This window comes from Thermobia domestica, chromosome 11 (genome assembly GCF_964235325.1).
Source record: "Thermobia domestica chromosome 11, izTheDome1.hap1.1, whole genome shotgun sequence".
Classification (NCBI taxonomy): Eukaryota; Metazoa; Arthropoda; class Insecta; order Zygentoma; family Lepismatidae; genus Thermobia; species Thermobia domestica.
In genome coordinates, this window is record NC_137464.1 from 147,419,868 (window position 1) to 147,443,721 (window position 23,854).

A 23,854-nucleotide genomic window follows, 5' to 3' on the forward strand; every position below is an offset into this window, starting at 1 on the left:
TGAGAGGTAAAGAGAATGTGTAATCAAATGATAAATTTGTCCATTCAGCTATGTAAAAAATTTAATTCGTATGGAATAACCTTTGCGATTTCTGTTTCCTGTTTTTTTTTTTTGGCTTGTTTTCATATTTTACAAGAAGTTAGTGTAATAAAGTATGCGAGTCGAAATCAAAATCTTTCATTATCCAGTACAGAGCTAATTACTTAAATCTATGTAGTAAAGTAACTTCAATAGTATTGTTAGTACTCAGAAAGTAGAGTTTTGAAAAGCAGTACGTGAATAGTGTAACGAAAGTAAATTATAGCGTCTTGAAAACGTACAGAATCGATTTCACTTAGTGTGACCGGGATTGGAATCACAGACCTGCCAGAAAATTTCACTTCGTTAATAAGATCAACTAAATTCACTTTGGCATTCAGTTTTTTTTTTTTTTTTTTTTTTTTTTGAAATTCCATCCCGTTGCGCGCTTTAGATTCGATTTGAGATTTATTTTTAATTTTATCTGGGTTAGAAAATACAAACATTTAGATTTTCGAAGCACTCACCGTCAGTTTCACTCTTGGGTCAGTGTCTTGTTCTGTCGGATTGTGGTTTGTAACCTATCTCGTGATGGGATGCAGGCTATGAGCTGCGGATCGGGATACTGGACTGCGAGTGAGAATGAGGGAGGCTCAGAAATCTTCACATTTTGGGACGATTTGAGTTCTACTTTCCGGAGATGATTGGTGTAGTGGATGGGTCAGTGAGTGTTAACAGCTTGCCCGTCTGGGCCCGGTGGGTTCGCGTTCAGCAATCAGTGACACATTCACGCAACCATAATCTTAAGGAAAGTGAACATCATACAGAAACACAGTATCAGTATCATCATCATTTTATTTTATTTTTTTCATTTTATTTTACATTTTTATTTTATATTACTTTTTTTTTGTAAAAACATGTACGTTGTTGGATATATATTCACAGAAAATATATCCAATTTTAGAAATGTTTCTTAATTGTTCTCCCGCTGTTCAGCTTGTTTACATTGATATTTTATCTGATCATTTTGACACACTTCCGGTGACACCTCGAAATTCGATAGTGGCGGAGCAATGTATCATTTTCGTCCCACCTTTGAGGCCCATTTTGACCGTCTTCCAGTGACGCACAAAACGTCGAAATAGGCGCACAAAGGGTACGCGATGTGAAATTAATGACCTCGAAATTCGATAGTGGCGGAACTCTTGGTCATTTTCTTCCCATCTTGGAAGCCCATTTTGACCCACTTCCGATGACGCACTAAACGTGGAAATATGGGAACGCAACGGCACGAATATTCACTAGTCGATGCGAAAGGAAGAACCTCGCAATTCGGTAGTGGCGGAGCAATGGGTCATTTTCGTCCCACCTTTGAGGCTCATTTTGACCGTCTTCCAGTGACGCACAAAACGTCGAAATAGGCGCACAAAAGGGTACGCGATGTGAAATTAGCGACTTCGAAATTCGATAGTGGTGGAACTCTTGGTCATTTTCGTCCCATCTTGGAAGCCCATTTTGACCCACTTCCGGTGACAGACAAAACGTGGAAATAGGGGAACGGAACGGCACGAAAATTCACTAGTCGATGCGAAAGGAAGGACCTTGAAATTCGGTAGTGGCGGAGCAATGGGTCATTTTCGTCCTACCTTTGAGGCCCATTTTGACCGTCTTCCAGTGACGCACAAAACGTCGAAATAGGCGAACAAAAGAGTACGCGATGTGAAATTAACGACTTCGAAATTCGATAGTGACGGAACTCTTGGTCATTTTCGTCCCATCTTGGAAGCCCATTTTGACCGACTTCCGGTGACGCACAAAACGTGGAAATCGGGGCACGGAACGGCACGAAAATTCACTAGTCGATACGAAAGGAAGGACCCCGAAATTCGTTAGTGGCGGAGCAATGGGTCATTTTCGTCCCACATTTGAGGCCCATTTTGACCGTCTTCCAGTGACGCACAAAACGTCGAAATAGATGCACAAAAGGGTAGGTGATGTGAAATTAACGACCTCGAAATTCGATAGTGGCGAAACTCTTGGTCATTTTTTTCCCATCTTGGAAGCCCATTTTGACCCACTTCCGGTGAGAAACAAAACGTGAAAATACGCTCAAAACGGCAAGATATTGGCACTAAACGATGCGAAAGAAGCGACCTCATAATTCGTTGGTGACGGAACAATGATTCATTTTCGTCCCATCTTGGGGACCCATTTTAACCCACTTTCCATGACGGACAAAACTGGAAGTAGACGCACAAAACGGGACAACACGATGTGAAGGAAACGACCTCGAAATTCATTGGTGACGAACAGCAATAGCTTGTTGCGCTATATTTGTAGGTCCATTTTGACCCACTTCCGGTGACGCACAAAATGTGGGAATAGGCGCATAAAGCGACACAAAAGATAAAATAAAGATGCAAAACAAAGTACCTCGAAATTCGTTGGTCGGGAAACAAGTTAATGACGCCGTGAGCACCAATATAAGTATATACTGTAGTTCTTACCATCAAGGCTCAGAACTGTACAGTCCAATTTTTTAGCCAAAGTAGAAGCCCCTACCGGGATAGTGGTATCAACCGGCTCGGCTCGGTTCAACTGAGCGTACAGCTTGAGCTGGCTTAGTTCGAATGACCCATCGACTGGGCTCAATTGAACCGATGGCTTGAGCCGGCTCGGTAGAGGCGAGTCATCGACTCGGTTCGATTGGAGCCAATGGCTCGAACCAGTTCCGTTGAAATGAGTCCATAGGCTGGGTTCGAGTCAGCTTAACTGAGCCGATGGCTCGAACCGGCTCGGTTGGGGTAAGCAATCAGCTCGGTTCTGTTCGGCTCATGTGAGCCATCGGCTCGAGCTTGTTCGGTTTGATGAGCTGTTGGCTCGGCTCACTTCTCGATTCAGCTCGATAAGTGAATGAGCTGTGAGCGAGCCGCTTGAGTCGTTGACAACCCTAAACCCCGATCGAGCAGTTTTGAACATGTTTGGCTGGAGTCCTATAACTTTTAACAATTTTTGGCTCGAGCCCGAATACTTGCTTCTCCTGAACTCAAACCTAGAACCTCGTGACCGATGTCCTCGCCTCCTGAAGATTTCTTGATGACCGAGATCGACAGTCAACTAATTTTTAGTATTCAGATACAAACCGCCTATATTCCATGTTTATACAGATATAAGGTGGTGTAATAATAATTAGTTATAGTAATAGTAGTAGTATCATTGATAATTATATAGTCTATCTAGGATACTTGAAGAGAGTAGTACTTGGAACTACACAAAGGATTTAGCTCGGATTGGCTCGTTTTGCCTCGACTCGATGGAAACTCGATCCGAATTCGAGTCGAGTTGGGGGAAATTTTTCGAACCGAATTCTCGAGTCGAGCTCAAAGATGTCTGCTTCGAGTCGAGTCGAGTTTTAAAGAAAACTCGCTCGAACTCGCTCGTGCCCATTCCTATTGTTTGCATGACGGGCATATAGAATTCTTTCGAGGGAGATAGAACCATAAACATAATATATTTAAAAAAATACTTAGCTTCACGGCTTTCTTCCCAGTTTGGCGAAGGGATGGTAGTTATCCAGCATTTCTTATAAGTACCTTATTTGAAATATGTAAAACAGTAACAAGTGGACAACACTATATACTCAAATCTTCTTGTCTTCATTTTTAATTGCTGATTTCAATTGCAATTAACAATTACAATTAACAATTAAAAATTTCAATTGCCTGGTGACCAATTAACAATTAACAATTGTCGAAAATTTAATTGCAAATTTTATGATTGAATTCATTGCAATTGAAATTAATTGTTAATTACAAATTGAAATCAATTGCAATTGAAATCAATTGCAATTAATTTTCAGAGCAATTACTTTCAATTGATTGATCAATTGCAATTGATTTCAATTGATTTTGCCCAACACTGTACAAAATAAAGTTATTCTAATATAAACTAATTTATATTCATAATTTTACACTTTAGTGTCTTCTTTCAATGATACAAGTTTCTGAGAACTGTATATATGTAGAAAGATCCAATAACTTCTTCGCACGTAGTCTGTCTGGTAATTTAAGAGGTCTTTAATATGACAACGTAGCAGTAACCACTCTCTAGCTACTACAGCAAGAATCGTATCTGCGTATTCCTCTTCCTCCGCCTCTGCCCACAGCGTACGAACGTGCTACCAGGTAACACCAGTTGCCTTTAGAAAAATCGGTTTCTTGGGCGTGAGCGAAGAGTAAAGGAAAATTACATGAGGAATGACGAAGAATTTTGGAGTTCTGGGAATTGTCTCGGACATCTTGAGCCTCGTTCGGTAGCGGTTTGAGTCAACGCAGCACAGATTTTGTATTTACAGTACCGTATTTTGTGATAGTTGGCATGGCTGTTATAAATACGTTTCATTATTTGCGTTTCGTTGCCAAAGCTCTTACAGACTGAGGCTCCTTCGTTGGCTAACCAACTATTTCAGTATTCTTTATTACTCGATTAACTTCCATTTTCTCTGGTGAGTAGGGTTTCGCCTATCCAAAGCAAAATGTATGGTTACTTCATGGAACAAAAAAGGTACAAATATACGATTGTTATTCCGTAATACTAATAAAATAATATACATATAAGTAATGCTAGTGGAGACAAAATCATATTTATCTATCTGATAAACGGAAAGTCTGTTGTAAGTTTTTTCTTATTTTGAAAACTGTATAATAACGGGGAAACTAAACTCCAATAATAATAATAATAATAATAATAATAATAATAATAATAATAATAATAATAATAATAATAATAATAATAATAATAATAATAATAATAATTATTATTATTATTATTATTATTATTATTATTATTATTCATGTTATAAAGCTTAGTGGTAGCCCAAGCCATCAAACGAGTATACGCCACTGCTTGTTTTTAACTAGTACGTACACTCATGTCCAAAATTATTGTCGCATGTCTATAAATATGTTGTTGTAGGAATATAATTTGAAAACGAATTCGCCCGGTATTTCTTATAATGTTAGTATGTGCAGAATCAGCAAGCATGTATGTGGCAAATTTCATGTCAAAAGAGCAGTAAATAAGAACAATAAAACGAAAATAAAACTCATTTAGCAACATTTTGATTTACTCATTCTAATTTTCGTATTTATAATTCTTTTCCTATGAAATTTACCACAAATATACCTTTCCCGATTATACACATAGTATCATTATTAAAAGCACCCAGCAAAATCTTTATGAAATTACATTGTTAGAAGAAGACAGTTATAGATATGCGACAATCATTTTGTACATGAGTGTACATGTAATGTATACACACTCTCCGTCGAAATAATGTCGATGAAAAAATCTGGATGACATCAAGATGAGGAAACTCATCTCGTGTGAAAATAATGTCCTGATGAGATTTTTAAATCTCTTTGCCAAGACGATAGCCACTGAGAAGTAGATTTTCACCCTATACCCTTTTGGACTCTCGCCCTTGAAACTTTTTGGCCCCTGCCGAACGTGAGAAACAGATTTTGGCCCATGCACATTTTGGCCTCCGCTTCTGCATTTTTCCTCTCTTGAACATTTTGGGAAACAAATTTTGGCCCCCTCACTCGTCGTCATAGAAAGTACATTTTGCATATCTGCTCATTCTGAAATACTGTTGGGAAAAAACATGACCGCGTTTTAAAAATCAGAATGACGTTCTAATTTTAACTACTACTTATAACATATTGTATACTCTCGGGCAACAGGACCACAATGTAAAAATTAAAATCTAAATATTATGATAACTTACGATATGGTAATACGAGCAACCGGAAAGTAGAAGAGATCTTTAACTTTCTTGACGATCATAGTGTAAGCATGCCTTTTCTTCTGGTGATTGCATATCAACTGAATTTGTTTCCAGAGTTTGATGCCATGAGTCATGTCGAGAATTAGTACAGAGATATCATCACTTCTTCATCTTGGCCTTTCCCACCCCACTTGTTTACTTGTGCTTTTCCTGAACAATCTCACCATATGACCCTTGACTGAAATCGCTGATATCATCAATATGTGGATGTTGAAAGTTGAATATTTATCAGGTGATTACTTCTTCAACAACCTATTCTCTTGTTTCTCTGAAAATGTTCTAGCTGCAATGAGTATGCGTGTGACTTTCAGTGAAATTTCTATGAATATAATTTCGTTATTTTTTTTTTTTTTTTTGTTATCAGGTGATAAAAAGTACGAACTGATCATTTTGACATGAAAATGCAATAATTTGATAAACCATTGACAACAATGATATGTTTCTAAGGGGAGAAAGGGAGTTATGGATGCTTTTAGAAATGGCGAAATTCCACATGTGTGGACGTCACTGTCTTCTTTTCTCCGAAGTACAGTGTGTCCGTAAAGTTGCGCAACCCAAAGTTTGATTACGTATAACTTTTGATCTAAGAAAGATAAAGACCTGAGACTTGAAACAAATGTAAGCAAGTCCTATGCAGATGTTTTCGAGATCATGCTCAATGCTGGAACTTGTAACGTTTTTGTGTAGTAAAGAACGAAATTACGGTAAGTGTAGAATAAAAAAATGTGCAAAATGAAGAAAATCAATATTCAGTTGTAAAAAACTGATTTCCTGCGGGTGAATCCTGTGCTTACATTTATTTCAAGTCTCAGGTCTTTATCATTCTTAAATCAAAAGATACACGCAATCAAACTTTGGGTTGCGCAACTTTACGGACACACTGTATTATGTATGAAACACGTATACTTGAATTCATATATGAACAAGTTAATTTTAACAGAAACTGAAAACGTCATTTATTAGACTAATGTTTGGCTTTGTGGTCAGCCACAGCTCTTTCTCATGGTTTAAATAAATAAAGACGATATAACTATAATAAAATTTATACCTCATCTCCCATTTAAAAATAAATAAATAAATAAATAAATGATCAGGATCGATGGATTTAGGGAGACCCTTCTATCGAGAAACGAACGGGAGTATAATGCAGAAGGACTTTCAGAGCTTGAAAGGAAGATGTATGTAGCTGACATTACGTTACGTCTCTGGACAGACAATAGAGCGAGCACGAAAGTCAATAGATCTTCAAGAAGAGTATTTGTAGTACAGTCCGCGGCATAAAATTTGTTACAAAAATTCTAAGTCCAAATGAATAACCAACTCTTGCCCAGTTTTCTTATGCATTCCCGCAATACATGTATCAATCGATTAGTTGCTTCTAGTATTTATTCCAACTCCTCCCCGTCCTCCACCTCTCCTTGTCTAAAGCAGTGTGTGTGACGTAGTACACTCTTTCCATTCAGCTGAAAAAGAAACAGGAATCAAGTTTACAACGTTATAGCTTTAAAACAGTCTTTTCCATTCGTTTGTTCTGAAATATTTTTAAGAGCCTAAATTAAAGGAAAGTCACACAATCTTCCCAGAGCTTCATAAATATCTTTAGTTTCATTCTTTTCTTTCTTTAAAGAGTGCAAGCTAGTAAGATGCTCCCTAAGAAATCTATGGAAATTGCCAAGAGCTCTAAAATATCTACGGACAGAAACGAGTTTCATTCAATGATTCATTGAATTTCTTTTCAGTAAGTGCAAGCAAATGTTTCAGGGGCGTCATTTGGGTAGGACAGGAGGGTGTAATTCCCCCTCTCTTGAGCTTCATAAATACGTATTTTTTGATCAAATGTATAGTAATACACTAATAAAAAGTGAAAATCCTATGTCGCCGGAGAATCTCTCCCCCCCCCCCCCGAATAAAGTCTAAAAGACACTGGTTTTAACAACAAACCTATAGAGTTACGATAGCACATTGCTAAAGAGCTTACATTTGGTTTCAAGAGTCGAAGGTTTGATCTCAAGCCATACCGGTATGACTTCCTGGGTGACATTGAGAGAGAGAGAGGGATTCAAGTATGGAGACAGAGAGGGATGATTTGTATACACAGATTTAGAATTGGGGAAAAAATGATCGGACAGCATTCGTATTATGACGAAAATTCTGATTTTGTGAAAGATAAGAAGGGACGTTTTCGAACTGCGAGGATCACATTAGGCAGTTGTCGAATTAATGTGGAGAACTCTTTTTAGAGCATCAGATGATTACGAAAGGAGAGAAAGATCTTCAGAACTGAGGAATTAAGATTTTAAAAAATCTGATTTCGGCGACGGGTTTCGAACCACGAACCTTGTGGTTATCGAACCATGACTTTATCCATTCTGCTACGGAGAATTCTATTACTCGTTCACATACGTTTCCCTTAGCTACCTTAAGGGGATATTCCAAAAGTTGACTCGGTGGATGCGCCGTTCAGATAGGACGTAAATCTCTTGTAACTTAGTTACAATGTGCAAAATGAACTTCCTCTTCTTCAGGACACTTTTTAAAGCTTTAAAATTTGTTACTATTGTTTTAATTAAGTTACATTTGATAGAACCATCTGATAAAGTAGTGCCAAGCCCTGTGCGTCATTGTCTGTTAGGTGAATGGTTAATGGAAGTTACTCCTACGTGGATGGTCCGAGCTTCCAATCAAGACCATTCTTATTGATTATTTTATTTGAGCTACGCTCATACTGTATATTCCACAAGTTCAATTTTGAAGTAATGTAGTCACAGCTAGTTTAATTCGAAATAATTTTCCAATATTATATTTGTTACTAAATTTACATGGCACTCCTCACTTGTTTGTAGCCCTGCATAAATGCAAAATTGTTTTAAAAGTATATTTTACTTTCAAGTTTTATTGTTTTTTTTAATTGTCCTTCAACTTTCTTTTATAATTATTTTCTATTTCTTAATTATAACAAATTTTCTATTTATATTGTATTCTATGTTACACGTTTATTATTTATATTTTATGTCTTACCTTTGAAGAGGAGCTTTTGACAATTCAGAGCAGCAGGGACATACACAGGATGCAGGCCTTTGCAATCAAGAGCTTTTGCCCCCACGAAATTACTAATTTTTTTTGTAAATTATATCTAATTTTAGAGATGATGATAGCAGGGGCGGATTCAGGGGAGTGCGTTCGGGCGATCACATCCCCCAGAATAGGGAACTTTTTATACTTTTTATTTTAAAAATAAAACATATCCTAAGTATTTTTCATCTTTGTATTATAAACTTAAATTAAAACCTAAAGTAGATAGGCCTTACTTTCTTAAGAAAGTTAATTCTGCAGAAGAGCTACTTTTCCTTTTCTAAATTTGTTTTTTTTTCTTTCTTTGTTTCTTTTTTTTTTTTTTTTTTTTTTTGCAATCCGCTCTTACCTTGATTTGACTTCGAACGACCGCCCCTCCCAAACAATCATCCTGGATCCGCCCCTGGATGATAAACATTTTAGTAAAATATGCCCTCAATCGCTGAAATAAATTCCTGTCGAGCTTTCGATCGCTGAAATAAATTTCTGTCTACGGCCCTGCAAAACAGTGACGATTTTAGGGAGTGATCAGTTAGTAATGCCTCCCTGGAGCAACGACACTTCCCCAGAAGTCATATATCCGATAATTCAGAATGTGATTTGTGCATTATCACTTTTCACTCTCAGTGTCTTGAAACGCACCAAAAAGGAACTGTTCTGAAGTATTTACTGGTTCTACCTATGACCCCATTTCAATATGGCCAACCTTGGACATATACACATCTGAAATATCACCTTTTATGTCAGTGATCCCGAAAACTATCCATTCGACACAAATATAGGATATTTTCTATTCTTTATTCCTGTCACCCTCCCATTGTCAACTCGAAGCCAACCAAGGCTTATTTTGGACTTACGCAGCATCCACAGTGTCACTTTTCATCTTTGCACATGAATTCGACACTAATTTTGTTCGTATTTGACTACTTTTACATGTCACCTTCACCTCTTGGTAGGGATTTTTTCAGTATCTCGCCCCCACAACTATGGAGAAATTTCAACCAACTAACAAGTAAACCTTACGTTTGGGTGAATCGAGTTGCTGACTGAGACATGTATGAGAAAGTAGTACTAATTGTGGTTAGTATTTCAGTGAAGTAGTAGATGCGAAGCTCCAGGGGTTTAGGAGATACAGCTACCAGGACATCACATGGAAGTACAGAATAGTCTTCATTCAGTTGGAGGTAAAAGCTCTGTGAGACCTCTTGTAATGACAAAAGGTAAATAACAAATATATGGGTATATATTAGGACTAGGGGGAAGTCATATAGTAAGGGTATACCTGACGGCGGCCATCTTGAAATCCGCCATTTTGAATTAAGGTTAAGTTTTTAAAATAGGAATATGGTCATGTGATACATGATTTAAGGCGCAAATTTAATCAGAAGAACAATGGTCACGTTAATTTTGAGTTTGCACAATTGGTAAAAAGTTACAGGGAATTAAATATTGTTGCAGCATATGTATTAGTCCTTTACCCCACCTTGTAAATTTTGTTTTAATGATAATAATTAAATAAAAAGCAGGTGGATAAATATTAGGTCTATGGTAAGAGTTGCCTTGATGACGGCCATGTTCAAATCCGCCATTTTGAAGCAAACAAAAGTTTTAAACAAAACGCATAACAGTGATACCTTATTAATAGCAAATTTTACCATACTCCAACGGTATAACCATTTTTGCTTTATCATTAACCAGCACAAAATAAAATGGATCGCTCCTTACGACTACTGCTTTGATGGAATTGTTAACGACAGATGTGTCAAGTGTAACTCGATTGCCTTTGTCAGGTGTGCTCACTGTGAGCACAGCATTTGTGCAAGTCATGCACTCTTTTCTGAACTACATATTGATTGTACTAATTGAGGACTTTTCTGGAAGAAAGACCCAAGTTCAATTATGACTCAATTCCTCTTTGGACATTTTTCCTTAAATTAGCAACTTGTTTATGCGATAACAAATGCTGGTTAATGATAAAGCAAAAATGGTTATACCGTTGGATTTATGGTAAAAATTTGCTATTAATAAGGTGTCAATGTTATGCGTTTTGTTTAAAACTTTTGTCTGCTTCAAAATGGCGGATTTGAACATGGTCGCCATCAAGGCAACTCTTACCATAGACCTAATATTTATCCACCTGCTTTTTATTTAATTATTATCATTAAAACAAAATTTACAAGGTGGGGTAAAGGACTAATACATATGCTGCAACAATATTTAATTTCCCTGTAACTTTTTACCAATTGTGCGTAACTCAAAACTAACGTGACCATTGTTCTTCTGATTAAATTTGCGCCTTAAATCATGTATCACATGACCATATTCCTATTTTAAAAACTTAACCTTAATTCAAAATGGCGGATTTCAAGATGGCCGCCGTCAGGTATACCCTTACTATATGACTTCCCCCTAGTCCTAATATATACCCATATATTTGTTATTTACCTTTTGTCATTACAAGAGGTCTTACAGAGCTTTTACCTCCAACTGTATGAAGACTATTCTGTACTTGCATGTGATGTTTTGGTAGCTGTTATCTTTTAAACCCCTGGAGCTTCGCACCTACAACTTCACTGAAATACTGACCACATTTAGTACTACTTTCTCATATATGTCTCAGTCAGCAACTCGATTCACCCAAACGTAAGGTTTACTTGTAAGTATAATTGTAAATTATCATCTGAAACACAGCAGTACGGGTGATCTTTTTCGCAGAGGAATTCGTTAACTACTGTTTCAATATCAATGTATTGGCTTTTTTTGCTCTGCATGCTGGAGATTGCCAAAGAGCTAAACTTCATTCTGTACTATTGTGCTATGAATATAGTGGTTTAAATCACTGAATACTCGCTTAGATGATGCTCTCGTCACAGGAGAAGTTAGATACAGTTATAAAAGAAAAACGAAACAAAATATTTAAGTTTTACGTCCCACGTTATGCCGACTACGCTAATGGAGACAGTGATGGTGAGAAACGAATGAAATCGTTTAATGAAGAAAGTGGGAGGAAACTGGAGAAACCCGAGAAAATTCATCCACACGGTGTTTGTCCATAATAAAGTTCATTCAGCGCGAGCTGGGATCTAATCAACAACTCCATGCACCATAGGTAACTCCATGCATTACTTGTGAATAACATGCGCATTTTTAACTGGTTATATCAGATAAAATTATAGAAAATTTTAAAAATGTTTATCAAATATTTTAGTTTAATGACTAAATATGATTTCAATTGTGTCTCTAAATTCGCGAATATATTATTTCCTTTAAAATTCTCCTTCCATGAATTTTCATCATGATTCTGTTTCATCATTCTCCTGCAACTTAAAGCATATTCATATCACGATACTCTAAGGTTTTCATAATCCTCTAGCTACACAAAACTTTTCAACTATCTTCTCGTAATTGAAATAATATATCAATCAGTACAGTATCAAATAATTAAAACTAACCGTATAAACAAAATGCTTTGCATGTTCATGTTTTTAATAAAGAAATGTAGATATAATGGATGTATGTGATACTAAAAAGCCATTAGGACGTAAAAGTAAATAATTTAAACCATCCAGCGTCTGTGCTTTTTACGATTGTCAATGTTGCCAACTGATAGATCATTTCCCTACCGCTGTAGAGAAATTGTAACGTTCACCTTAAATATAAAATGTGTAACTTTCACATGTAATCAAATGATATCAATCATCTGTTGAACGAAGATCTCCCATCATTTTCTCATACATGCTTCCCTCAGCTGATCTTTGCCATTTGTACAGTTTCTGCTAAACGACTGGTATCACTATACATTTTGTATTCTATTGTCTTATATGTACGTTGCTTCTTATCTCTAGAAAATCCAATGTATGTTATTTCTCGTCCATCTTCCATCTGTTCTAGGTATGTGACCCACCAGTTCCATTTCTGCTTCATTGCAGAGTATATCACATCCTACATAGCATAAGTTTGCGCTTCACTTGCACTAGACTTGCGGAACTTTAAAAGTTTTCTGATCTCTAAGTTAGAAGCAAGCGAGCATCTCCAAGACTCTAAGAAACTGTCAGTTGCATACTAGCAGCCAACTTGCATTAAAATTTGTGAATTGTTGATTTACACACAGTTGGTGTCTTTTTCGTTTCGCTTGCTATTCTTCTTAGAAATCTTATGTTCATAGTAGAGCCGAAAATTCCTTAATATCAAATATAAGAACACAATTATATAGTTTTCATACATTTCAAACAAAACAATTTGAATACAATATGTTTTGTTAAATAAAATAATTGAGCAGCCATTTATTAGGCCTAAGTCTCGTTGACTTTGAAATATAGCAAATATAAATATAGTAATAATTATACAAATACAAAATAGCTTGCAGCACACTTCCTAATGCAAATTTTTGTCACAGAAATCACAAACTCACCAAAAAACTTATGAAACATTATTTAAAAAATAAGTTATTTTTACGTAGCATAAATGTCAAGTATACTGCGTAAAGCTTTCTTTATGTCTAAAATGCACTAACTCTTAACAGAGCTAGTTACATCTTGTAGACGGTGTGTAGGCCAGTTAAAGAACAAACTTTACCCAATGCTATCTTAAAACAAGCCATTTCTCATTTGCTTAGAATTAAGTCCACCTTTTCCTATTTATGGAAACTTCCCAATGGACTACGTTCCTCGGTTACAAATCATAGAAATAGCTCAAATTCCACTTTAAACAACAACACCCGTTTCATGTAGCCTTGATCTTAAATTTTAATCATCCAAAGATCCAATGAAACAGTAACTGAACAATTTCCTGAAATTGGTTAAGTTCAGTATTTCAATACAATAGCATAGAAATGGGTGGGAATAATTTCTAGTTTATCTAACACATTCTATTCTTCTTAATTCAAGATCACGAAAAAAATTGTTCGACTCAATTAATACTTAAGCACACTTCTTAAGTAAAATCGTATCAGGCTGCCTCTAAATATCATATGCAACCCTCAAAACAGTTACGAAATGTTGATTGCATAATCTCCTTAGTGCCAAAATTAACCTTACTTATTATTATTATTATTACATATACAAGGCATCCCCGTCTCTCATTCACACTAAATCGCATAGTTCACAGTCAGACTAATAGTTGTCGCCAATTGTGCTGCTACTTGCCTTCTACGTTTTCCTGACACTGTAAAACAATTTAACCAAACTATAGTGTTTCGAGTGGTATCCCTTATTATAAATTGAATGCTTCGATTTTTTATATAAAGCTAATCCTTAAAAACACGCACTATTAATATCGCTACCTACACTGTTTAGATGAAGCCAAATTTGTCCTAATGTGCATTCCTGTTATTACATATATCTCCTTTACTAATCTACTATTTTTATACACATAGTCGCTATTGAACTCTCAATGGGAAATAATTGTGGGTTTTCAGTGTTAAAAGAAATATCCTTCAGTCAAGGAATCAACTTCAATAATATAACACAACTTATTATTTTCGATCCATGCCATGTTACGCTTGCAACATTATTTACCTACAATTAGTGTTGTAAAAAACGGTTTTTTTTCTGTGAAGTTTTTTTTTTCAATAAAAAACATCGTTCTATTTCATGTTTTTTTTCAAACGTCTGTTTTTTTTCTGGCAACTATTATTTATTGATTTATGTTGCAGATTATTGAAATAATCAACAGAACTTGAGTCGAAGCTCTCGTAATTTACAAATCGTTTGTTTCTTTGTACCTATATGAGCAAAATTGTGTGATTATTCCTTTCGGCCCCAGGTCATTTTTGGCGTTTTCCTACATTTCCAGTTAGTGACTTATTGCTCAAAAACTATTCATTCGATTGATATGGTTAAGGCCTTGTTTTTTAGAAAATGGATGTGGCTATTTTTTGGTGTACGTTGCATTGCAGTGTTGCCAACAGGTGGGAAATTATTGAGGGAAATGTAGGAATGAAAATTTACAAAAAGTTCCCTAACCGAATTTCAAATTTTTTTGTATCTAGCACCACTGCTGTTATATGGGTTCAAGTCACTCAAACAAATCTTTGGTGTGTTGACAAGGTACAGTGAAATCCTGAAGTCGCTGGCTTCCATTCAAAGAGGGAAAGAAAAAAATCTTTCATACACATGAAATTTTGACACTTTTTACGCCTCAGAAGCAAAAATCAAATATGCCAGGGTACAGCTTCTCTAATTATCCTATTGAAACTTTTTATTGTGCGTTCTGTAGGGCAAAGAGGAAGCTTTCAGGTAGTGGTACGTGTGTTTCAATGTAGCCAGTAAGAGGGTAATAATAGAGGGGAAAAAGGAAATTTTCTGAATTTTTCACCTAATAGCGGGAATTAATTGTTTTGGCTGGAAACGCTGCCATCAGACAGACCAAAGCTATCTGAAAATAAACCGTAGTACTCCAAGAATATATCCTACAAGTATCATTGCGATATATAACAAAGTAAGCATGAAATTAAAAAAAAATCTCATTCTACCTCCGAAATTCACCATTGTCTTACCATTTCCAGAACACGGTGTATTATAAACCTCAACTGTACTTCCCGTAATTATTCTAGTGAAACTTCTTATGGCGCGCTGTGTAGACTAAAGATGAGGCTGTTAGACACTGTACATTTGTTCGAATATAGCCAACAAGAAGGAAATAATAGAAATAAAAAAGGGAATTTTTTTCCCAAAATTTGCCCCTAAAATCTGGAATTAAAATTTTCTGTAGCTGGCAACACAACTATCAGACACACACAAACTATCTTAAAATAAGCTTTGGTATCCATCTAATATATCCTACAAGTATTGTGACGATGTCTAATAAAGTAAGCATGTTAATAAAAAATATCTCATTCTACCTTTAAAAAAATCACAGTTATCTTTCCAATTGGAGAACAAGGTCCACTGTAAACCTCAACTGTACTTCCCCTAATTATTCTATTGAAACTTTCTATAGTACGTTGTGTAGAGCAAAGACGAGACTTCTAGATACTGGTACGTTTGTTCCGATATAGCCAACAAGTGGGAAATAATATAGACAAAACATATTATTTTTCCAAAATTTCCCCCTAAAATCTGGAATTAAAATTTTCTGTAGCTTGTAACATTGCTACCAGACAGACGCAAACTATCTTAAATTAAACTTTGGTACACCACTAATATATCCTACAAGTATTATGGCGATATTTAAGGAACAAAGCTTCTAATTACCAAAAATATATTACGGTAAACAGAAAAGTAAGGAAAAACTAGAAAAATTAAGGGTTAGAACCTAAATACGAATTTTACGTGCGCCCCCTAATTATCCCCTTGTAACGATCTGTACTTTCGTTTGTTAAGTAAGGACAAATGTTCGATTGGCGTAAGTTGATTTGCACTCAGACGTATAGGTGCGGATTTATAAACAAAAATGTCTAATTTTTCGCACAAATATTGGAGAATGTTAATTTCCCTAATCGGTAACACTGCGCGCAGGCCCGTCCAATTGATGTCAACAGTTAAGTATCTATCCGAGGTATCTACCTGGCAAGTCTTAAGGATGTCTTTCTACAACGAAGGAAGCTACAGGGAAAAAAGTAAAGGAAATTCGAAATTAGAAAATTCTCGAATTTTTGACTCGGGTGAAATTTGAGAAGGAAATTCGACACCAGAAGAAAAAGAAATTAATATGATAAACTATAGTCCAACCATGTTTTGCAAGAATAATATCCCGATATCTTAATTAGTGTCCACACAGGAGCGGATTAAACAAGTGACACACCTGTGTGTGCCACTTTGGCCACCTGGGCCACCGAGTATACATTTGATTACATTTTTTTTTTACTACTAACTCGTGTTGTTGTTGTAGTTATAGTCTCGACTAATAATAATATCGTTGTAAACAATAACTTTATAAGGAAAATTTTCTCTCCTTTTTACATCTTAGTTCCAACACTGTTGGTGAGAAATGCAGGGTGTTTCAAAATAAATTTTGGGGTTTTAACTCTTCGTAGTACTTATTACATTTTACGTACAATTATAAGCAATGCATCAAGTAAAAGACCACCTCAAACAGTCTTTGCTAGAAGTGTTCAATGTGAGATTCATTCGTCGCACGGCACACATCTAGTCGATAGGCGAGAAAGGCCCATAAACTTTCCGCCATATGGCACAAAACACATTCAATTTAGGGAAGCTTCGTTTCAACTGTACCATCTCCTGAGGATTTGCTGACGGCCAGATGCTAACATTATGAGTGTTCATATTAGCTCTTAGGTGAAATGTCGATTTATCACTGAAGACGACACGATCCAGAAAATCTTTATTGTTACAGGAATATTTCACTTGCGAAATTGGCACGTAAACCGTAGTCTGTAGGCTTTAGGCCTGTAGCAACTGCAAACGATAAAGACGTAGTTGAAAGCGTCTCCTTAATATTCTTCACACAGACGGTTGCGCTGTACAGATTCAGTTTTTATTAAAACACAAAAAGCTTTCTGCTCTCTAGTCTCCATCTTCGCTACTTGCTCTTTCTAACGGCAGACAGAAGAAACAATGCATGTACATGCGTGCGTACAAAACTGTTTGAGTTGCTCTTTCATTTGATATAATATTTATAATTGCAAGTTAATTGTAATAGATACTATAAAGTTTCAAAACCCTAATATTAATTTTGAAACACCTTGCATTACTTCAAATTGAGTCATCCTATATTCATGTCTTTTATATGCATATCATCAGGGGCGGTCCTAGTCAATTTGTCGCCTCGTGCAATTGCATAATTTGCCGCCTCCCCCTTTCTCCAGAAAGAACAAATCTTAAAACTCATGATTTTAATTATGCTACTCTAGCATGAACAACAAAGGCGAGGGTAAGTGCAGTCGCACTTAGAAAGGCTTAAATACTTACTAAAAATGCAATTCCGTTGTGTCTGTTTTTTTCTTTAAATATTAATCTATTATGTTAGTGAAAGATAAAGCAAACACACCTGCAGAGGAAAGATGGTAATCCCTTTTATAGAATTCACTATCGAGCTTCAATCTCAATGTATCAGTTTGCAATTCCAGTGCAACTAGCTCTTTTATCTTTATTTCTTGATTTTTCTTCTACATCTTCTAACATTTTTTTAAAACAAACTTGTTTCTATCTTCAATGATAAGGAACTCGTTTCTGACAAAAACAAGATTAGTTTCATATCTGAACTGTGATAACTTACTAAATGGAACAGATATTCACTACTATTCGAGAATTGAATTCTTGCATTTGACAACAATCAAGCAATTTGTGCTCGGATTTATTCGACCATTTGCTTTAGCATTGTCCATGTGGCCTTAAACTAATGCAACCTAAACATAATTTATGAATGTAGTATTCAAATAGAAGGTCAGCTTAGTAAATGTAACTACCATCATCATGAAGTCTGTTTTCAACAAGAAATATTTAATTTAAATAATATACTTGTGACAGATTTTGCCGGACCATCCAAGCTTGCCGTTCCACGCAAATGCACGTGTTGCATACATGCAGTGGCATATTTAGGGGGAGCTTCCGGGCTTAAGCCCCCTTCCCCCCGAAATCCCCCCCTTTACGTACTGTAGTAAAATATATGAAATATCTTGCAGGATTTTCACATTTTCAGGCAAAGCCCCCCCGAAAGTTAGCAAAGCCCTCCCGAAACAAAATCGTCAATACGCCACTGCATATATGGTAGAGCCGGATCTGCATATCATATATATCTAGTCGACAAATTATTTATATATGATATTTAGAAAAATACTATTAGGCAAATTAGTATTAGTTTTTACCTTTAGACAGCCTGCTTTCACAAAAAAAAAAAAAAAAAAAAAAAAGGAAAGAAAGAAAGAAAGAAAGAAAAATTCATTTCTACTTTTATTTCTTAGTTGATATTGATGAAAACTGCTGAAACCCGAATTGTTAATAGGTATGGTATTCATGTAAATTGTAAAATATTTGTAGCGTATCAGTATCTAGCGTTTAATTTATATTGCATTTTACGGTGATTACATCTACATAAAAATATTTCATACTTAAATAGACGTAAGATGCATTACAAATGACTACTTGAAAAAAAACGAAATTTAGAAAAAAAACGAGAGGCAATGTTTTTTTCTAAATAAAACGTACATTTCTGAAAAAATACGAACCGTTTTTTTTTTCTATTTACAACACTACCTACAATACGTTTCTTTCCTTATAAAATGTTTGGTACCAAAACTTCGTAAACAGTAAATAGTACTGTCCATAAACTAAGTCACTTCTGAAACGAAATGCTTTCGTTCATTCAGAGTTTATCTCTATTACAATATATTGTGCCCGTAGTTCTCCTATTTCCTCCTACATTCTCGTTGCAGCAAATTATAAATGCGTACTTTATTCATTCCTCTCCTTTATCCAAAAATATAATCGTGAGAAAGTAAACTCAAATACAAACAAGAACTGCAGTACTCAGTGGTAGAGTTCATCTCTGGTGCAGGGATACTTGGTTCGATCCCAGCGCACCAAGTGAGTTTTGTGGTAAACACACACTGTGTGCATAGGGTTTCTCGCGGTTCTCCCGCTTCCTACTACTTTCCTCATTTCAGCAATTTATAAATTCTTACCTTATTTAGTTGTATCCCCTAGCTACGCCTGTATATTCGTTGGACGTTAAACTTCAAATATTTCATTTCACTTTCAAAATACAAACACGTACGTATCTTTACGTCAAACAATAATACATAGTGTTTACACAATCAGTAAGAAATAAGTGTGTTTTCATTCTTCATAATATGTCTTATTAACTATTTGCGCGTTTATGTACAGTTAAATAATGAAATATATTTTAATCATAGCATCCGAACTTCTCAGCCTCATATATAACATATGTTTCCTAAAAGACGAAAGAAAATATTCAATTTAAAGATCCTTTGTGCGAGAGTTCTGAAGGTCAAGCACGCACACATACACACTCATACACACACACACACACACAGAGTGAGAGAGATAGAGAGAGAGAGAGAAAGAGACAGTGAGAAACAGAAATAAGACCCTTGCTACCTGTTACCGAAACTCAATCAGCTGTCCCTGCTATTATACCTGTATAATCGTTTTCTTAGTATATATAACTAAGCGACTATGGTGGTACAATGACATGAATGCATATAAATTACATTCTGCAGACATTTCAAAGATGTAAGTTTCTTCTCAGACAATACGAAACAAATAATACATTAACATAAACCTTCGGCGACCTTATTCAGTTGAGCCAAAAAAATAGTGATTTTTCATCTTTTTTTCATTCTGTCGTTCCGCGTGCTCATTGCTAAAGAATTCATTCACGTTTTTTTCCTCTCTTCCAACCAATAAAGATAATACAACCATGGAATACAATTAAACATTAAATTTATTTATTACTAATTCTTTATACATACCCTATGTACTTAAATGTCATTACACGCAACAAAATTATTCTGAACTTATGTAAAGGTAGAAATATGATAATTCCTACCAAACAATTACAAAAGATCACTAATTAATATTTCTTACAGATAAATCAACTCCGTATATGAATATAAGAGAGTACGAAGCAGTTAAATCAGGCATACTTTGCTGGTTTCCAGCTTTCCCATTGGAGGCATTGTTTTTCAGTGTCAAGTCCAGGCTGTGATTATTACGTATTTGTGGACGCAAGTACGGCAAGTCTCAGCAACGGGCGAGAGAGTGGGAGAGATTAAGGGTTTCACTCGAGTGGAGACTGCGTTACCGTACACATTAGTGTACATATTTTTGGAAGCTTAGCTTCATCATTCATTCATTTCATCTTTCATTTCGTCACACTATTTCATTCATTATCTTCACCGTGACTTATGGCGTCCCAACCTATCATTGGACAACATTCTGGCTTACCGCCTATAGCACCGGAACCTTCTTGCTCCTCCGGGAAACCGATTAGACGGAGATGCCATTCTCTGGAACGAATTTCTACCAGCCAGGGCTCTTCTTCTCGTCAACGTTCTCCTATCGCATCCACCAAGCTACCGCCTGCTAAACGCCAGCATAAGTTAAGCGATGCAAGCTCTGAAGCATCAATGATTATAGACATACAGGATGATCGCCAGTTTCCCAACCTGCCTCCTCCGAATCGACCACCAATTTATTCTTTCTTACTCCAGAACTTTGACCCTAAATTTTCGAATCCTAAGCTTCTTTTGGTGCAGATTACCAAGTATATGCCTCGGGCTAATATTACTCAAATTGTCAGAACACGGAACGGCATAATTATTAAGACGCCGGATTCGGAATTTCTGTGTACGACCAGGAACAAATTCAGTTTTGAGATCTTTGGATCTAAATCAACTATGACCAAGCTCACTGATCAACGCACAAAACAGCCGCCGCCACCGAGAAAAACACCCACACTGTCTGTTGTGATACGAGGGGTAGATCCTAGTTACACTGACGAGGAAGTTTTTGAAGAACTAAAACTAGAAGGTCATAATGTCATTAAATGCCTCAGGATCAAAAACGACCATGGTTTGACATACATGGTGCGGGTACTAACTAACTCTCAACAGACTACTAAAATGAGTTACTAACTCGTGGCGCATACATATACAAACAACGTCATCGCGTTGAACCATCACGCACCTCTGCTCCTTTACCTCTTCGCTGCGAGCGGTGTCAGGTTTATGGCCAGCACTCTACTTTACAGTGCAAAAACCCGTTTAAATGTGGTTACTGCTCAGGACCACATCCTACACGCAGCTGTACAAATCTCAAACTACCTCCGACCTGCTCCACATGTCAAGATCACTCTCACCCAACATACAGTTATAAATGTCGTTCCAAGCCAGCTCCAGAGCCTACGAAACCGGAGACTGTGGCACCATTACGCATACCAGAACAAATCCAACCCCCGATCAATCCTGCTTTACAACAACCTGTCACTGTTCATTAGTTACTGACGTTTCTAACTCTCTCGCTACAAAACATCCACCCCTTTCTACGAGATCACATCGCTCAAAAAATTCAATCCGCGGCCAAGGCAATTTTCCATGCCAACATCTGTCCAACATATTCAGGCAATAGTGTATATTATCATTCAAATGTCCTTGAAACTGAAGTCTAACCGCTATCCAGTCACAATCCGTATTATTCTGCATTGCATTATGGCGCTCTCTTTCTTATTTCTAAACATCCGCTCTTTACCACAGCATAAGCCGCTTTTTGAAGCGCTTTTACTAGAAGAACACATAAATACCTTCATGCTTAATGAGACTCATCTTACCCATAGACTGCCCTGCCGCATATCTCGCTTCCAATTGTTACGCCAAGATAGCACGATGCCAGCTAGACGAGCCAATGGGGGAGTAGCGATTGGGTTTTCGCCCTCTATTCCATTTCGAAGCCATTCTCCAGTTCTTCCAAATCTTCCTGAATACCTTATTACATCTCTATATTATCAAGCACTGTACGTAACTGTGGCAACCATTTACGTTCGTCCGGGTCATGATATTCCATTCAGCTTCTTTCAATATATCTCCAACAACTTCCGTACTTACATAATCATGGCAGACGTAAATTTACATAGCCGGACAGTTACGCAGCGGGATTGTTTCCTCAATTACATTATCAGTCATACCACCGGAGTGATTTTGCCACTACCCAAACCGACTCGCCCCACGAGTCAGACTACTCCCGATGTAGTCATTGTTTCGAGCAACCTATCACAACGTAGTTCTGTTAATGTTCTTGACCTCATTGGTAGTGATCATGCTCCAATCAAATTAGTTATTCAGACTCATAGCAATACCACTTCTCAAACGCCGCCGCCCTGTATTACCTACCGCTATGATAAAGCAGATTGGAATGCCTACCGATCATACCTTGAGAATCATTTTAATGATCTTTCTTCACCGACCACTGAATCCGACCTATCTCATGCTCTGGACTCTATCGTCACTGTTATGCAAAACGCCACAGAAAAATACATCCCCAAATCAACAGTTTCAAATTTTCGACCCTCATTACCTCCTCAATACTTACCGCTGATAAAACGATCCCGACAGTTTTATAGAGATTATGCTGCAACTGGCAACCTTGACTCTCCTCAGCATCACAGACAATTGCAACGAACAGTTCACAACTATCTTAAAGCTTGCAAGTTGCGATGCTGGGTCAAAACATGCAATAATCTCGGCTCTCTTTCACATCCTACTCAGTATTGGAAACGTTTCCGGCAACTCACTGGTCTCAATACTCACACAACATATCCTCTCATCGACAACAATACTCCGCTTCATACTGATACAGATAAAGCCAATGCTTTCGCCAGGTATCTCCAGGACATCTTTACACCTCTCGCACCTGAATATCCCCATCGATCTCATCCAGTCGACAACCTCAATCTGGATTCGCCTCATCTGCAGGCTAATGTTCATCACACTTTACCCGAAAACAATCCACTTACTGCACCTATCTCTATTTCTGAAATAACCTCAGTGGTAGCTCATAGACGTAACACAGCCCCTGGCATGGACTCTATTACATATCGACACATTAAAGAAAGTCCGTAAGTAGTCTTATATCTTCTTTGTCTCATCTATACCTTTATTCTTAGAACTGGCTTTATACCTGCTGATTGGAAAACTTCAAAAACCCTAATGTTCCTCAAACCACATAAACCTGTTGCCTCTGTTAGCTCGTACCGCCCTATTCAACTAACGTCAACCTTTAGTAAAATACTGGAACGCATCATTGTTAAACGTCTTCATCCGTACCTGGCACTACACAACGTCATTCCACTCGAACAAGCTGGTTTCAGACCTTCTTTCAGCATAAATGATCAGTTGCTTCGCCTTTCCAATTCCATCTATAATCACTTTAACACAGGCAATCCATGTTTGGTCCTGTTTGACCTCGAAAAGGCATTCGACAAGGTCTGGCATCCCGCTCT

At 36.7% G+C, this 23,854-nt stretch overlaps 2 protein-coding genes across 3 annotated transcripts in view; one reads left to right on the forward strand and one right to left on the reverse strand.

Moving 5' to 3' along the window:
• Window positions 1-23,854, reverse strand: part of LOC145664482 (protein snakeskin-like) — a 212,042-nt gene that overhangs the window by 72,468 nt on the left and 115,720 nt on the right. The window contains exon 1 of one of the 2 annotated variants that reach the window (XM_081731201.1): window positions 5,807-5,954. The exons of the other annotated variant lie outside the window; for it this stretch is intronic. The gene's annotated coding sequence lies outside the window, so the exon portion shown is untranslated. Of the gene's footprint in view, window positions 1-5,806; window positions 5,955-23,854 lie in introns of those variants that run through there. 2 annotated transcript variants of the gene reach the window in all.
• Window positions 22,068-23,474, forward strand: LOC145665308 (uncharacterized). Its single transcript, XM_081732603.1, has one exon. The coding sequence runs from the start codon at window positions 22,068-22,070 to the stop codon at window positions 23,472-23,474; it is 1,407 nt and encodes a 468-aa protein (XP_081588729.1).

Excerpts from the sequence above, each read along its gene's own strand:
- LOC145665308 (XM_081732603.1), top strand. The coding sequence starts at position 22,068 with ATGGCGCTCTCTTTCTTATTTCTAAACATCCGCTCTTTACCACAGCAT.